At 42.7% G+C, this 13,160-nt stretch overlaps 1 protein-coding gene across 1 annotated transcript; it reads right to left on the bottom strand.

The window, feature by feature from the left end:
• Positions 1-446: 446 nt before the first annotated feature.
• Positions 447-12,245, bottom strand: NONO (non-POU domain containing, octamer-binding). Its single transcript, XM_008949515.1, has 9 exons — positions 12,031-12,245; positions 10,843-11,144; positions 8,640-8,735; positions 7,097-7,293; positions 6,741-6,825; positions 5,502-5,604; positions 4,152-4,194; positions 3,393-3,502; positions 447-1,463 (listed from the first exon to the last, which is right to left on the bottom strand). The coding sequence occupies exons 1-9, from the start codon at positions 12,109-12,111 to the stop codon at positions 1,326-1,328; spliced, it is 1,155 nt and encodes a 384-aa protein (XP_008947763.1). The 5' UTR covers positions 12,112-12,245; the 3' UTR covers positions 447-1,325.
• Positions 12,246-13,160: the final 915 nt, after the last annotated feature.

The following is a 13,160-nucleotide window of genomic DNA, read 5'->3' as shown; positions in this document are numbered from 1 at the left end:
TATTGCCACTGACAGTTAAGTCCTCTGCTTCCTACCCCCGCACAGTACAGAGCTCTGCAGGAAGTCTGCATCCCAGCCAGAAGCAACTGCAACACAAGGCAGAGACAGACAACGCTGTACTGCGCCAATGAGACTGAACTCCACGCTCCCAGTGACAGAGACAATTCTCATCTTACTCCTCTGCATCCACAACACAGACACATGCTAGGTACACCAGGAGCTCCCTCACTGAATTCTGAAATGCTGAAGTTGAAGGTCTCATTCTAACACACAAATAAAACTCATTATTTAACAAGGGGAACTGTTAAAAAGTTCTCAGGGATTGAACACCCTCTTTATAGAAAGAGCTTCAAGAACCACTTTTTGACATAATCTGAAGCTTAATTTACTTCAATCCATACGTCTACATTTTTATTCAAAAACCAGAAGAGACAACACACCAGATAAAAAAAGGCTTAAAATCCACTTTAATAATGCATTCCTGTAACATTCCTCAGACAAACTCAAACTTGTTAGTCGGACAATTACAGCTTGTGTTCAAACAGTTTACACTAAATGAAAAAAATCTGTAGTACTTCTACACAAAAGACAGGCAAGGTTAAGATTATACAACCATTTGTTTCAGTTATATCTTCAGCATGAGATACAGTATCTTTGCCCAAAAGATTGTACATTACTACCAGTAAAAATAAACAGCGATACGACACGTTATCAAAAAATCCATCCAAACAGGAATCTCCCAGCCATTCAGGCTGCACATGACAGTCAACTATTTCAAAGAAACAGATGGTCCAGATAAAAAGAGTAACTACAAGTTAGCAGAAAAAAAGAACATAAGATCTCCCCCAATTCACTACATGACAGATCATTTGTAGCTATATAAATTTACAGAATCATGGGAGCTGCATAGTACCCAGATGCTGCCCTAGTTCTCCAGAGACTTTCCCGTGCTCTTAAGCAAGGTCCACTACACTAAAAAAATGCCAGCACATACTGTAACTTCATCTAGTTTAGTCTCAGGACTGTGGCTGCAAATATGAAATCTGAAACAATCAAGGCATTAGGGTCCTTGCCAGATCCTACCATTACTGAACAACCGTGGCAGCCTCCCAGAATTCATTTTTCACATTGAAATTATAGGAATGCACCACATGAAATTTTTAAAAACCTTTACCAGTCAGACTGCACTCCCCTTGTCCTAGAGTGGCTTTACCAAAACAGGCCCTAATTAACTATTTTTAATATCTCCCCCCTTAGCTGAACCCTGTATGGGCTGCCAAGATTCCTTTTCTCTTTGGGGCATGTCCGGGGGTAGCAAAATCCTGTTAGTACCTCCGACGCTTGTTAGGGCCAAAATCCCCCCCTGGGTTTCCTCTGTTGAAGGCAGGGGGGTTCCCTCCCATTGCTCCAAGGCCTTCCATCGTGCCACCTTGGCCAAAGCGATCCGCAGGTGGTGGAGGAGTCTTGTGAGGAGGACAAACGCAGAAGAGCCAGAAGAGAAACAAGGAAAAACAAAGGACAGTTAAAACTAACTTGCGTTCATTCAAATTCTGCCAGGATTCCACGACTCCAGCTGACCTTGCCACAGAACTTCTCCCCACCACAAACACCCCTAAAGCCCACAGACGGGGCTGACAGGACCGAGTCTCTCCCCAGGGGACGCGCAGCCCAGCCCACTGCAATACAGTGCGCACCTTCTCCCGGCCTAGCGCCCCGCTGTGGAGCACGGCGGTAATGGCAGCCTGGAAAAAACTCCACATTTCCACCGTCCTCCCTCACACAACCCGAATGCAAGCGAGGAGTCGTACAGGGTCACCACAGCACCCTCACAGCTCGGGCATACACAGTGCTCCACTTCCAAAACAGGTATGCAACACTAGTATCAGTGACTCTTCCTTAACCCCATTCTGGGATAAGTGACTACACAGAGCAGAGCAGCTTTACACAGGGCTCCTGGGTTCCATTTATTTCTGTCCACTGTTTTACAGCAGTGATCCATCTATACACCATCTAAGATGATGCATATACGCACATCATAATAGGTATTAGTACTGTAGATTGACTCCACAATATTGCCTGGTTCTACAGAACATGGACCCTAACTTCAGCAAAACTGTCAATGGGGAGGTCCCAGGGACTCTGAATGTTCATTTTACAGTGCAGGGGAGGCACTAGCAGTAACATTCCTATCATTTCTCCTTCCCTACAGATGAAAAACCCCAAGTAATCATTAATTTTTGCTGTCGGACACCACAGAAAGTACACTGCAATCCCTCCAAGCAGCTGCAGCAACCACGCAAAGTGACTGCTCTCTACATGAATGCAAAACTGGAATACATGGGCCAAATAACTCCTAAAACCAAGCACATGGCCATGATAGTTTCCATAAGACTATACATGTTTCTGGCCTCTTATAAAAAGAGCTTATTGCTTTTTGGCCTAAATGGTATTATTTCACCATATTGTTCTGAACTCACCTCCCCTTGCCACTCCTCTCTTCATCTTCCCCCTTAATTCCTTGTGGAGTACGCACTCCCTTAATCTCAGCTGCTCCACTGTCCTTACCACTTGGTAAAAAAGCTTATAGCCAAATAAAACTGTTCCTTGTAACAAAAGAAATTTCTGTGATGTAGCAGTCACGATAGATCAAGAAGTCTAAGTAGGAAGGTTTTCAGGAAAATTATTTACTAGACCAACTGATTCCTGCTAAAGGAAGATGAACTTTTAGGATAAAATTGACTATGACTGCTGCTGACCGAGTGCTCACACTGAAAAGATCAATTATCTACATGACAGAGAAGAATGATGGATGACACAGAAGCCATGTTCTGTGGTAAAGCTCTGCAGTAAAGTTTAAAACAAAATTAAATATAAAAATTGTAAAAGGCAAATAAATAAACATAACCTCCACTGATTCTTTGCTCTTTACCTCATAAGCAAATTAGCCAAACTCATTTTACCATATTTACTATCACCATACTAATTTTAGCCTATTAGCATAGGAGACAATTGGTTTTAAAACCAGTGATGGACAGAACATTCCTGAAAGCTTGGCTTTACACCTGCAAGAATCTACTCTCAAAACACTTGCATTCAACAAAGTGCTTCCTATTACACTATTTAAAAAACAATGTATTATTGCTAAGATCTTTCTAACAAACATTTTAGCACTAGGTATCTTGAAAATTAAGTAGTTACTAGACTTGGTTCAATTTGCTGAAAATTACCAGTTAGTATCAAGGCAAGATTAACTTCCTAAAATTTCGGCAGGAGTTAAGCAACAGGTCTAAGGAAGACACAAGCTTCAACTTCATCAGCACAGTGCTTAACAGTGGAAGCAATGTAATCTGTGTTTAAAAGGTGTGCACAAAAAGCAGATGGAGATACATTACCATTCCCATGGCTCCATCAGGTATCATAGCTCCAGGACCAGTTGCAGGAGGTGCAGCAGCTGGGACGTTGGTACTACCCATAGCTCCTCTATTGTTCATGCCAATAGTACCTGGAAAAGAAAACTGATGAACAGTCCTGGCAGACACAGTGATTGGGCTCCACTCGTCACTCCAAAGCCACAAAACCCCATGTAAGCTCCCCACAGTGACTACTCTGACTAGAGACTGGTGTCTATTAACTAACCTCGCACTATTAGTTCAAGACAAACTGATCTTTCTTTCCAGTATTATCTGAAACTACAGAAGGATCTAACACTCACCACCTTCATTAACCATTAAGCCCCTACTGTCTTTTCACTCGCTCTTGTATGTTTGGCCTGAAACTCTAAATTAGTCAGAATATGGACACAGTAATCAAGATTATTTCTTGGGCTCAAGGTCCAGCACTACACGTAGTACCAGCTTCAGTAGCAGTATAAACTTCTGAAGCACACCATGGGTCTGACAGCAACTTCAACCAAGTTTTTTGCTTACTGAACTGAGCCTTTCACAAATGTACAGTATTGCCTCATACCCAAATTTTGTTTCCCATCACATGAATACTTCCTGTCACTGAAATATACACAGAAATATTACTGTGACTGAGTTTCTGAAGAAGAATAAAGTAAAATAAGATTATTAAAAAAAAAAAAAGCACAGATTTTGTAAAGGAGGAAAGGAACGTGCATGGGAACAAAGATGGACAAAGAATACTCTTACCTCCCATACCCATCTGTCCCATTCGCATGTCTGGTGGCTCCCTCTGGAAAGAGACACTCATTTTAAATTATAAAAATTAAGGTATTTTAAAAACGTAATTATACAAGTTCAATGAATCCTGGGGTTTTACTACTCAAAACTGTAGAAAAGTCACTCTCAGGATAAATTTCAAGAAATCTTAGCTACCTTCACATTGTAACCGCTGAACAAACCAGTCTTGTTTAAAGTATCTCATTCTGAAAGACTGCTTTTCAGAGTCATAGTAAAACACCCAGCATGCAGATTTTACCAAACAGCATTATAAACAGATACCCAGTTTCTGGATAGAAAGATCTGCTGAGCAGCAGTAACGTATCAGATATAATTAGTTTTGCTACTTCCCCAGCATAGCTAAGAAGCTTTCCTATTGAAAGGAAAGCAAGACATAGCACAAGACCCCTTGCATTAAAGTATCAGTTAGTAAGTTCAACTTCTTTTATGAACCAAGCATAGGGGACACACCACAGATCTTCCTCACGGCACAGGTAAAACTATCTCCTCATTTTTTCCACAGCAGGGACTGAAGAACAGATTTAATTTCATCTGTAGTCTCAGTACCACTGTTTATCTTGAAGGCATTACTCTTTAGAGAAATCGTGAGTTCTGCTATGCAGGGCAATCTTCACACATTTAGGTCAGTCACATAGTTTTGGACCATTCAGTTTAACAAATTTAGCTATTTTGTTCACAGGCGAATTTTTCTCTAGGACACAAAAATACCACTCACTTGCATTGATGCCATTATACCACCTTGATAGCACTAGAACTGTCTCCACAACATAAAGCTGCTGAGACTGGAAATTAATTACAAGACAGTTCTTTACAGAACTAGAGATGCTGCTATTAAGAGGCAGGTTACCACACATTTTATGGTACAAGAAAATACTTGACCAACTGACTTTGAAGTATAAGCAACTACCATGCCTGCAGCAGTGCCTCAATTTAGGATCATTTCATCTAAGCACGACTAAGAGACTGCAGGCTGGGGATAGAGCCAGGCATATGACTGTAACAGGGTTCTGCAGCAGTACTTCAGGACAGTAACATCTTCGTTACTGTCACAATAAAATTAGTTAGCATATATTCTTTTGCACAGCAAGACAGCTAGTGAGGGTCCTACATGAACAGTAATGGAACAGTAATGGGGATATTTATATTTTCCACACTAAACCGTGTAAAGATTGAAGGGAGTCAATTTAAGGTAGAATGCACTGAAGATGGAGAGTCCCTCAACAAACAAGTTAAGCATTCACAAAAGGCCCCGTTTTGTGCAAGGGCAAAACTCTGCTGGGTCGGTAGAAGCGCCCGCACCGCATCAGCGAAGTTCCCTTTGAAGCCTTCCTGCTGGCGTCTCATCATCTCTTCTTGCTGCCTTCTCATTTCCTCCTCACGGCGCCTGCGCTCCTCCTCTTGCCTGCAAAAGAAGTCCAAGGATGCTCAGCACAACATACAACCCCCTGCACTGCAGCATTGCAGTGTTGCCTAAGAGGGCTTGAAACCTGCAACTTGGAACGTTAGAAGAACATTATTTGGTAAGGCTGCAAATTATTAGGTACCTCACAACGAAAACAAACATGTATGCAAATCAAGGCATTTCCAACACTTCCAGTTTTAAAGATATCACTACAAAACTTAACATAAGCACATCCAAGTGCCTCTCTCAAAAGGAGTGGCTGAGGGGACTGGGATTTTTTTTACCTCGGAGAAAAGGAAGCTTGGGGGAGACCTTATCACTCTCTACAACTACCTGAAGGGAGTCTGTAACAAGGTGGGTGTCAGTCTCTTTTCCCAAGTAGCAAGTGATAGCATGAGAAAATGGCTTCAAGTTGCATGAGGGGAGGTTTAAACTGGACATTAGGAAAAATTTCTTCACTGAAAAGATTGTCAAGCCCTGGAACAAGCTGCCCAGGGAAGTGGTTGAATCACTATCCCTGGAGATATTTAACAGACGTGTAGATGTGGCACTTAGGGACATGGTTTAGTGGTGGACTTGGTAGTGTTGGGTTTACTGCTGGACTCAATGATCTTAAAGGTCTTTTCCAACAAATTATTCTATGTACACAGCAGTTCCCAAATACATGCAATATAATGCATATAAGCCAGACAGTTCCCAAGACCCTCTATTACAGAAGTAGGCTGGAGAACTTCCTGGAGCTTCTCAAAATGACCCTGAGACAAAGAAGAGCTGGAATGGAGATAGAAATCTCTGAGACTAGGTTATCCCTCAAATGACACAGATGCTAGACTGGAGTTCCCCAACCTGCAGCACTGAAGCAACCAAATCACTGCAGATTCCAATTTTTTTATGTGCCTCAATCAAGGAGCTAAACTGAGATGCAAAACTGTAAAGAACCAAATACTCATCACTAGAAGAAGCTCTTAGCTCTTCCATCCTAAATTAACTGAACAGTCTCCCTGTGAACAAGGTGGCACAAAATAATAGCCACACTTCTGGTAGTAATTAAATTGTCACACTGAACTATTAGGTGCACTAAAAAATGTTTCATTCTATATTATGGATTCATAGCATTTTATAACCTGCCCCCTTACCTGAGTTCCAGCTGTTTACGTTTTTGTACTTCTTGGTTATGCAGTTCTTCCATTCTCCTCAGCTCCTCCTGGCGTCTCATTAAATCTGTAAAAGATGACAGTAAAAAACCCAGTCCAACTCATCTCCCATGTCACCTCTTATCAATTCCTGAAGTAGAACACAGGAGAGACGGCGGTAACAGAGCCCCAGCCAGACAGTGATACCTCTGTGCCTTTGCCACTACCCTGCTGGGGTCCAAGTCAAACAGCTGCATGACAGCTCGCCTTCAGTGGATGCTAGGCAGCCCACTGACCTACCCACCCCGGGCGCTGTGGGGCCATGCTCTGATCCTGTATTGTTTATCTTTGGCCGGTACCTTGCCGCATGAGCATAACTTGGTGCTCGTGGCGAGCTGCCTCCATTTCCATTTCCAGCTTCTCTCGAGCTTCCTTGATGTTGCGGTCTACTTGCTCTTGCTGCTGTTTCTCCATTTCTATGAGCGCCTTCCAGCGCATGGCGTACTCGTACTCAAAGCTGCCAGGCTGTGCAAACCGAGGAGGCTGCTCACGCTCCCTGTCAAACAGCAAAGGGCCAGTGAATGCTTCAACAGAGCAAGGAGGAACCAGGAAAAATACTTGTCTGTGTTAAACATAATGGCAGATCCTTTTAACAGGAATGTATTTCTTAGGGCAACAATTAAGGAACTTCTTTGTCGTCTACTTTCTCAAAAATAGCTATGCCTGAAATACCAGTTTGTCTGCTCCACAGGAATCAGCTTATTGAAAATAGAAAATTAGGCAGAATCCTACTGCAGGATTAGTTACACATGGCAACTATTCCATCCTCCTCCACAACCAACCATGACACTGCTTTCGTGAGACACCAAAAGACTCCGGGTGAAAATATGTAGAAACACTCTTGAAAGGAGCAGCCTTTGCTGGTGCTGCACATCCCATGGACAGATCCACTCCAGAAACAAACACTGCTCAAAGCTGTGTGTTTATTCCACCAGTCTCTGCAGCCACTCTACTCAAAGCAAATATTCCTAATGTAGACTCCCAGCTCCTGAAGGTCTCTTCTTCCTTACTTGAAAAACTAATGAGCTCACATGCTTTACTAATTCTCACTGCTCAGATACCTACTGACACTGGGAAGCTTTTGAAGACCATAGCTCTATACCTGGATAGCTCTACAATCTTCTAAATTCTATTCACATAATTCCTTAAGTTTTCACTGTGGGTTCAAATAGATTTCCTCTACAGATTTTAACAGAATCATTGAATGGTTTGGGTTGGAAGGGACCTTAATTATCATCTAGTTCTAACTCTCCTGCCATGGGCAGAGACACCTCCCACTACACCAGTTTGCTCCAAGCCACGTTCAACCTGGCCTTGAAAGCTTCCAGGGAGGGGGCATCCACAGCTTCTCTGGACAATCTGTTCCAGTGTCTCACCAACGTCACAGTGAAGAATTTTTTCCTAACAGATCATCTAAATCTACTCTCTTTCAATTGAAAGCCATTACCCCTTGTCCAATCACTACAATCCATGTAAGAAGTCCCTCCCCACATTTCTTGTAGGCCCTTTTTAGCTACTGGAAGGCTGCTACAAGGTCTCCCCAGTCTTTCTTCTCTAGGCCAAACAACCCAAATAATCTTGGCCTGTCTTCAAAGGACAGGGGCTCTAGCCCTGCTGCATTGTGGAGGCTGCCAGCCTTATCCAACACTGCTGATTCCAACCCACTGCTTCCCTTCAGCTGACCACAGCAATAGAACAGTAATGGAATTTTCTTTCCAGAGTCAGGTCACGTTTACAGACAAAAGGAGGGCCTTTATACTGATGAGCCACCTAAGACTTAAGCACTAGTCTACATCCTAGTCCAAGAGATAGTCTCATCCCTACCACATGGCAGGCACATACTTGTGATACTGCTGGTTTTTGATGACCAGTTTCTCTGGTAGTCCCTCTTCATCATCATACTGATCCATGGGCTCCACAGTCACAGGCCGAGGGAATCTGTAATGAAAAGATGAGGTGCTTTCAAGAAAACTCAAAAAGGAGCTTGCAGTGTAGGAAAGCATGTGTACTGTGTTTGAACTTGCAAAACCATGCTTTTAGCACTGCTCCAAGAAATTCAGAGCAGTTGAGTATCTCAGCTAATGTGAAATCAAAAATAACTTTGAACACTCTTCTTTTCCTTTCTCTCTGGAACAGGAGCTGAACCACTAATCAAAGTCCTTATTGAATTCAAGCCAAAAATTGTACTGAAAGAATACTTGAAGTTACTGGTTCAAATTAAAAGCTTAACTGGAACCTGACACCCTCCAGTAGGATCCACCAAGCACATAATGTTAAATAGTATCTTGAGTCCATTTTTGCTCCCTTTCCTTCTTTGCTACCAACCACAGGCTGCACAAGTCCTTCATATGCCTTTTTATAGTTGCCTATAGGAAGGGTAACTACACTGCTCCTCACTGGAGGCTGCTGGCTGTACCACTCAGTCATACTCTCTTGGTGAGACCACCACATGCCATTAGTGCCAAGCAGCAGTGCTCTGTAAGTGCCTGTTGGGTCCTGTCTGAGTTTCCCCTTCAAGAGATCCAATAGTGCATTTCACAACACAGACCCTGCACACGTGTACTTATGTCCTCCTAGCTTCTGTGTGCAGAAGTATTAACAGAAATATCCCTGATCTCCAAATTAGCTCCCCACCATGACATTGATCCTGCCCACCCTCAGCACAAAGCAGCATCACAGCTTCTCATTAGCTCCTCAATCCCATTTGCCAGGAGAAATGGAAGAGAAATGATCACTCTGTGCCGAGCAGGAAGCAGTGCTCAGACTCCAGCAGGAAAGAAGGACAGGAGAGGCTAACATATCACTCCTCAAGCTGAAGATCCATGGTGCTTTTCACTTTGATGTGACATGTGTCTTATTTTCCAATGGGAAGCAATTCCAAACAATTTATCTAGCTCTTACTGTCATGAACTAGGTCAAACCAGAACAAATGGAATCAAAACCAAACCATAGCTAGAAATAAGCAACATACTGGTTTGCTGTCCTAGGTATCAGAATCTTACACCTACAAAAAGTTGAACATTAGTTATTCTCAGGTGCTCTCACACACTGGTAGTGATTAGTTTTGCATGATTACTTTTAAAAATATGTTTTCGCGGTTCTTTCAGGATACAGACTTCTGAATCAGCAAAAGCTCTGTAACAGCAACCCTCCTACAGAGCACTACACACTGTGTTTGTTATCCCCAAAGTCTCAGGGAGAAAAACATATATTAAAAAAACTAACAAAACACTTGCTTTTTGAAACTGAACTTGCTTGTATATGGCTGTGCCACATGCAGACCTCCCAGAAAATGAGATGCGAGAAGCACAAAGCATATGAAATTACTTTAGAAATTAGCAGTATAGCCCAAATTTCAGAAAGTATTCTATTCACAAATTCTAAGTGCATAAATACAAGATGTACAGTAATTTTTATTTCCAAGAGATCAAACCCATTTCACTCTTAAGACAGCAACAAGCTGTGCTCTGCAGAATGCATCTAGAACTAGTCATTTACTTGACCAGGTTCATGTAATTATGCAGGAACGGGCTTTGTAGCTTTGATATGCAAGCAGAAGGAAAACAGTTTATTATGGTGAAAACTCCAAACTATCCAATATATCTGACCAGCTTCTACAACAGATCCCCAGCAGTGCATGCTGCTGAGTGGAGTCCCATCCCAAGACTCTCCTCTGAAGTGACCCAGAGTGAACACCTGACACACTGGAGCTTAATTTCCAACACATGATACGGACGGTCTCTGAAGTAATTCATGTCTCTGAAAGGCTGCTTTAATTGCCTTTATTGAGAAAAGATCTTATTGGGAAGTTTTATGCACTTATTACACCAGGAGCTTCCCAGAGAAAAAGTTTTTAGACTTGAGTTTCAGCACAGACTCACTCTTGTTGGAACAAAGCTAAGTTCTCCCTGGGCAAATCACCTACCACCTCCTGCCCCGTATCTCATCTGTCCTGCTCTGGTGTTAAGAAACACTGCTTACAAGCCAATGCCACCCATCCACCTGCACACATGCCAGTATAGCACTTCTCACCCTCCACACTTACGTAGTTAGCAGGAAAGACCCATCACTACATCTATCCAGGGCTTTCCTAGCAGCAGGCTTCCCTGAGAACTCCACAATGCCTTTCCCAGAGGATCGTCCTCTGTCATCCACAATAACCACAGCCCTTTCCACCTGGCCAAACACTGAGAAGGCTTCCTCCAGGAGCTCATTGGACACAAACTGAGGCAGGTTCCTGACTGTCAGCGATGCGCTGTGGCATGCAAAACGCACTCTGAGCTGCTTCCCACGCAGAGGCATGTTGTCTAGCTCCACCTTTGCAATCTCTGCCAGAGTGCGAGTTTCCTGAAGAGAAAAAAAGTTATCATTAAAACTCTCAATACAGTACAGAATCAGCCAGTCATAGTCACAACAGTCACAATACTATTTCCCCCAAACAAGTGCTCAAACAAGAGAGGAATAAACAATCCTCCCATAGCATGGTAAAAAGTATCCTAGCCAAGCAGAGGTGGATGAACAGGCATATATGGGGAATAAACCCCACCGTATCAGACATACGATTAATCCAACAGGGAGCACAATCCTGTAAAAGAAAACACTGATTGTATGCCAATCCATAAAAGATATCCTGTGCCAATTTCACACCTTTCCACTTATTTAAGTCACTATCAAGCAGCTGCACTACAGCAAAGTGCCCAGACTTTGGTGTGAGACCTCATGCTCCATCCACTTGCCTTGGGGCTTTCAGAAAGATAGCACATGAGCCAAGATAGTGTGAGAAACAGTACTCTGTGTTGGTACCTACCTTCTTCCTACCCACGCTTCAACATTGTCATCTAGAGTTCCTCTACCTCAACAACACTGATCACTCCAGTAATATTGCATTTCTATGTTTATAGAAATTCCACGTTCATCCCCTTCCAGAAAATGGAAGTCCACCTTGTCTACAACAGCATCATATGAATCATGTTTTCTTTGTTTTCTATGAGTTGACTACAGAAAAATCAGACATCTCATAAATCTTGCCACAAGCTGCCTAAATTCACATTCCTTTTTATAGCAAGCTCTAGCCAAATCACTTGTGGACACTGATCCTATATTCCAGGTTACTAAAATCAACAGCAAGCATAATTAGCAAGATATTTGATTGTTTCTTACTTCCAATTTGCAATACTTCTCCAGCGTGAGACACTGCCACAAAAAAACACCCCAAAGGTAGCAAATCACTCACCAGCCTGATAAAGCCAAAGCCTTTGTCCTTGTGTATGAAGACTTCACCTGCCTTGCCATACTTCTCAAATAACTTTCTCATCTCTTCCTCTGTAATATCTGGGGGCAGATTCCCCACAAACAGGCGGCTTCTTTGGGTGAAGGTCTTTTCACCAGGCTTCCGGAAATTCTTCAGGTCAATAGTCAGGCCTTCATCTGAGGGGAATAAGGTACACAGCTGCTCTACAGTTGGGGGGATAAATTCTATTAGGTTTCATCACAGTGAACACAGAGACATATGACAGTATAGGTACAACCACCCATTCGCTTTAGTGTCAGACCTCTCCAGCCCTCTCTAGAGCAAGGGGATTTTATCTCAGAATGCGCCCGTGTTCTTTTTAACAAGAACACACGCTTGAACCTCAGTGCTCATGGACACCAGTGAGAGGGAGTCTAGAACTGGAGAACACTGCAGCTTGAAATAATGTGAGAGATTTTCCTCAACTTTTGGAGATCTAGTGAAGGTGACTGGCTTACAATAAAATCAGCCGCAGTCACAATACAGTATTTTGCTGCTAGAACCTGAACAACGATAGAAAAGTCACAGTTTGGCCAGCAGCCAGATGTTTACTCAAACAAAACCAAGTAAAACAACTCCAGACATCTAGAAACATATGTCAATGTTAGGAAATTTTGCCCATACAGGTAACATTAAAATAGATGTCATTCTACAACATGGGATTTGGGTCCTAGAGTCTTGGGTTCTAAGCTGAAGAGAAAGCTGGAATGGTGAAAATAGCAGGGAGAAAAAAAAAAAAGCAGCCCAAACCCCAGCCATACAGAGATCTGACAAAAATGACAAAGTTCACTAAAAAAAAAAAAAAAAATTCAGTAAATAATACTGTATTTAATACTAGCAAACGTCTAAAATCCCCACATGCACACACCACCTTTAGCCCTTAATTCAGCAGAGTCCAGCACAAGCCTGGAAGTTCTGCTACAGGCCAGACGCAGGGGTGGCTGGCTTCATTACTGCTTTACCTTCTTGTGTGCCATTTTCTTAAGTGTATATAGAACTCCCCCACAAAGGACAACAAGCCAAAAAAAGCAATTCCTTTGCTTTGCAGAGGACACACCTCACAGCCACACATA

The sequence above is a fragment of the Merops nubicus genome, unplaced genomic scaffold (assembly GCF_000691845.1).
Source record: "Merops nubicus isolate BGI_N331 unplaced genomic scaffold, ASM69184v1 scaffold18201, whole genome shotgun sequence".
In the NCBI taxonomy this organism is placed as follows: domain Eukaryota; kingdom Metazoa; phylum Chordata; class Aves; order Coraciiformes; family Meropidae; genus Merops; species Merops nubicus.
The sequence above is the reverse complement of the archived record's forward strand: the minus strand, read 5'-3'. Positions and strand labels throughout refer to the sequence as shown.

Bases quoted from the DNA above. Each gene is read 5' to 3' on its own strand.
- NONO (XM_008949515.1), bottom strand. From the start codon at position 12,111: ATGAGAAAGTTATTTGAGAAGTATGGCAAGGCAGGTGAAGTCTTCATA. The intron at 8,736-10,842 runs GTAAGTGTGGAG...TTTTCATTACAG, and splicing joins GGGTCTTTCCTGCTAACTAC to ATTCCCTCGGCCTGTGACTG. The intron at 1,464-3,392 runs GTAATGTATCTC...CCTCCTCACAAG, and splicing joins CTGATGGAGCCATGGGAATG to ACTCCTCCACCACCTGCGGA.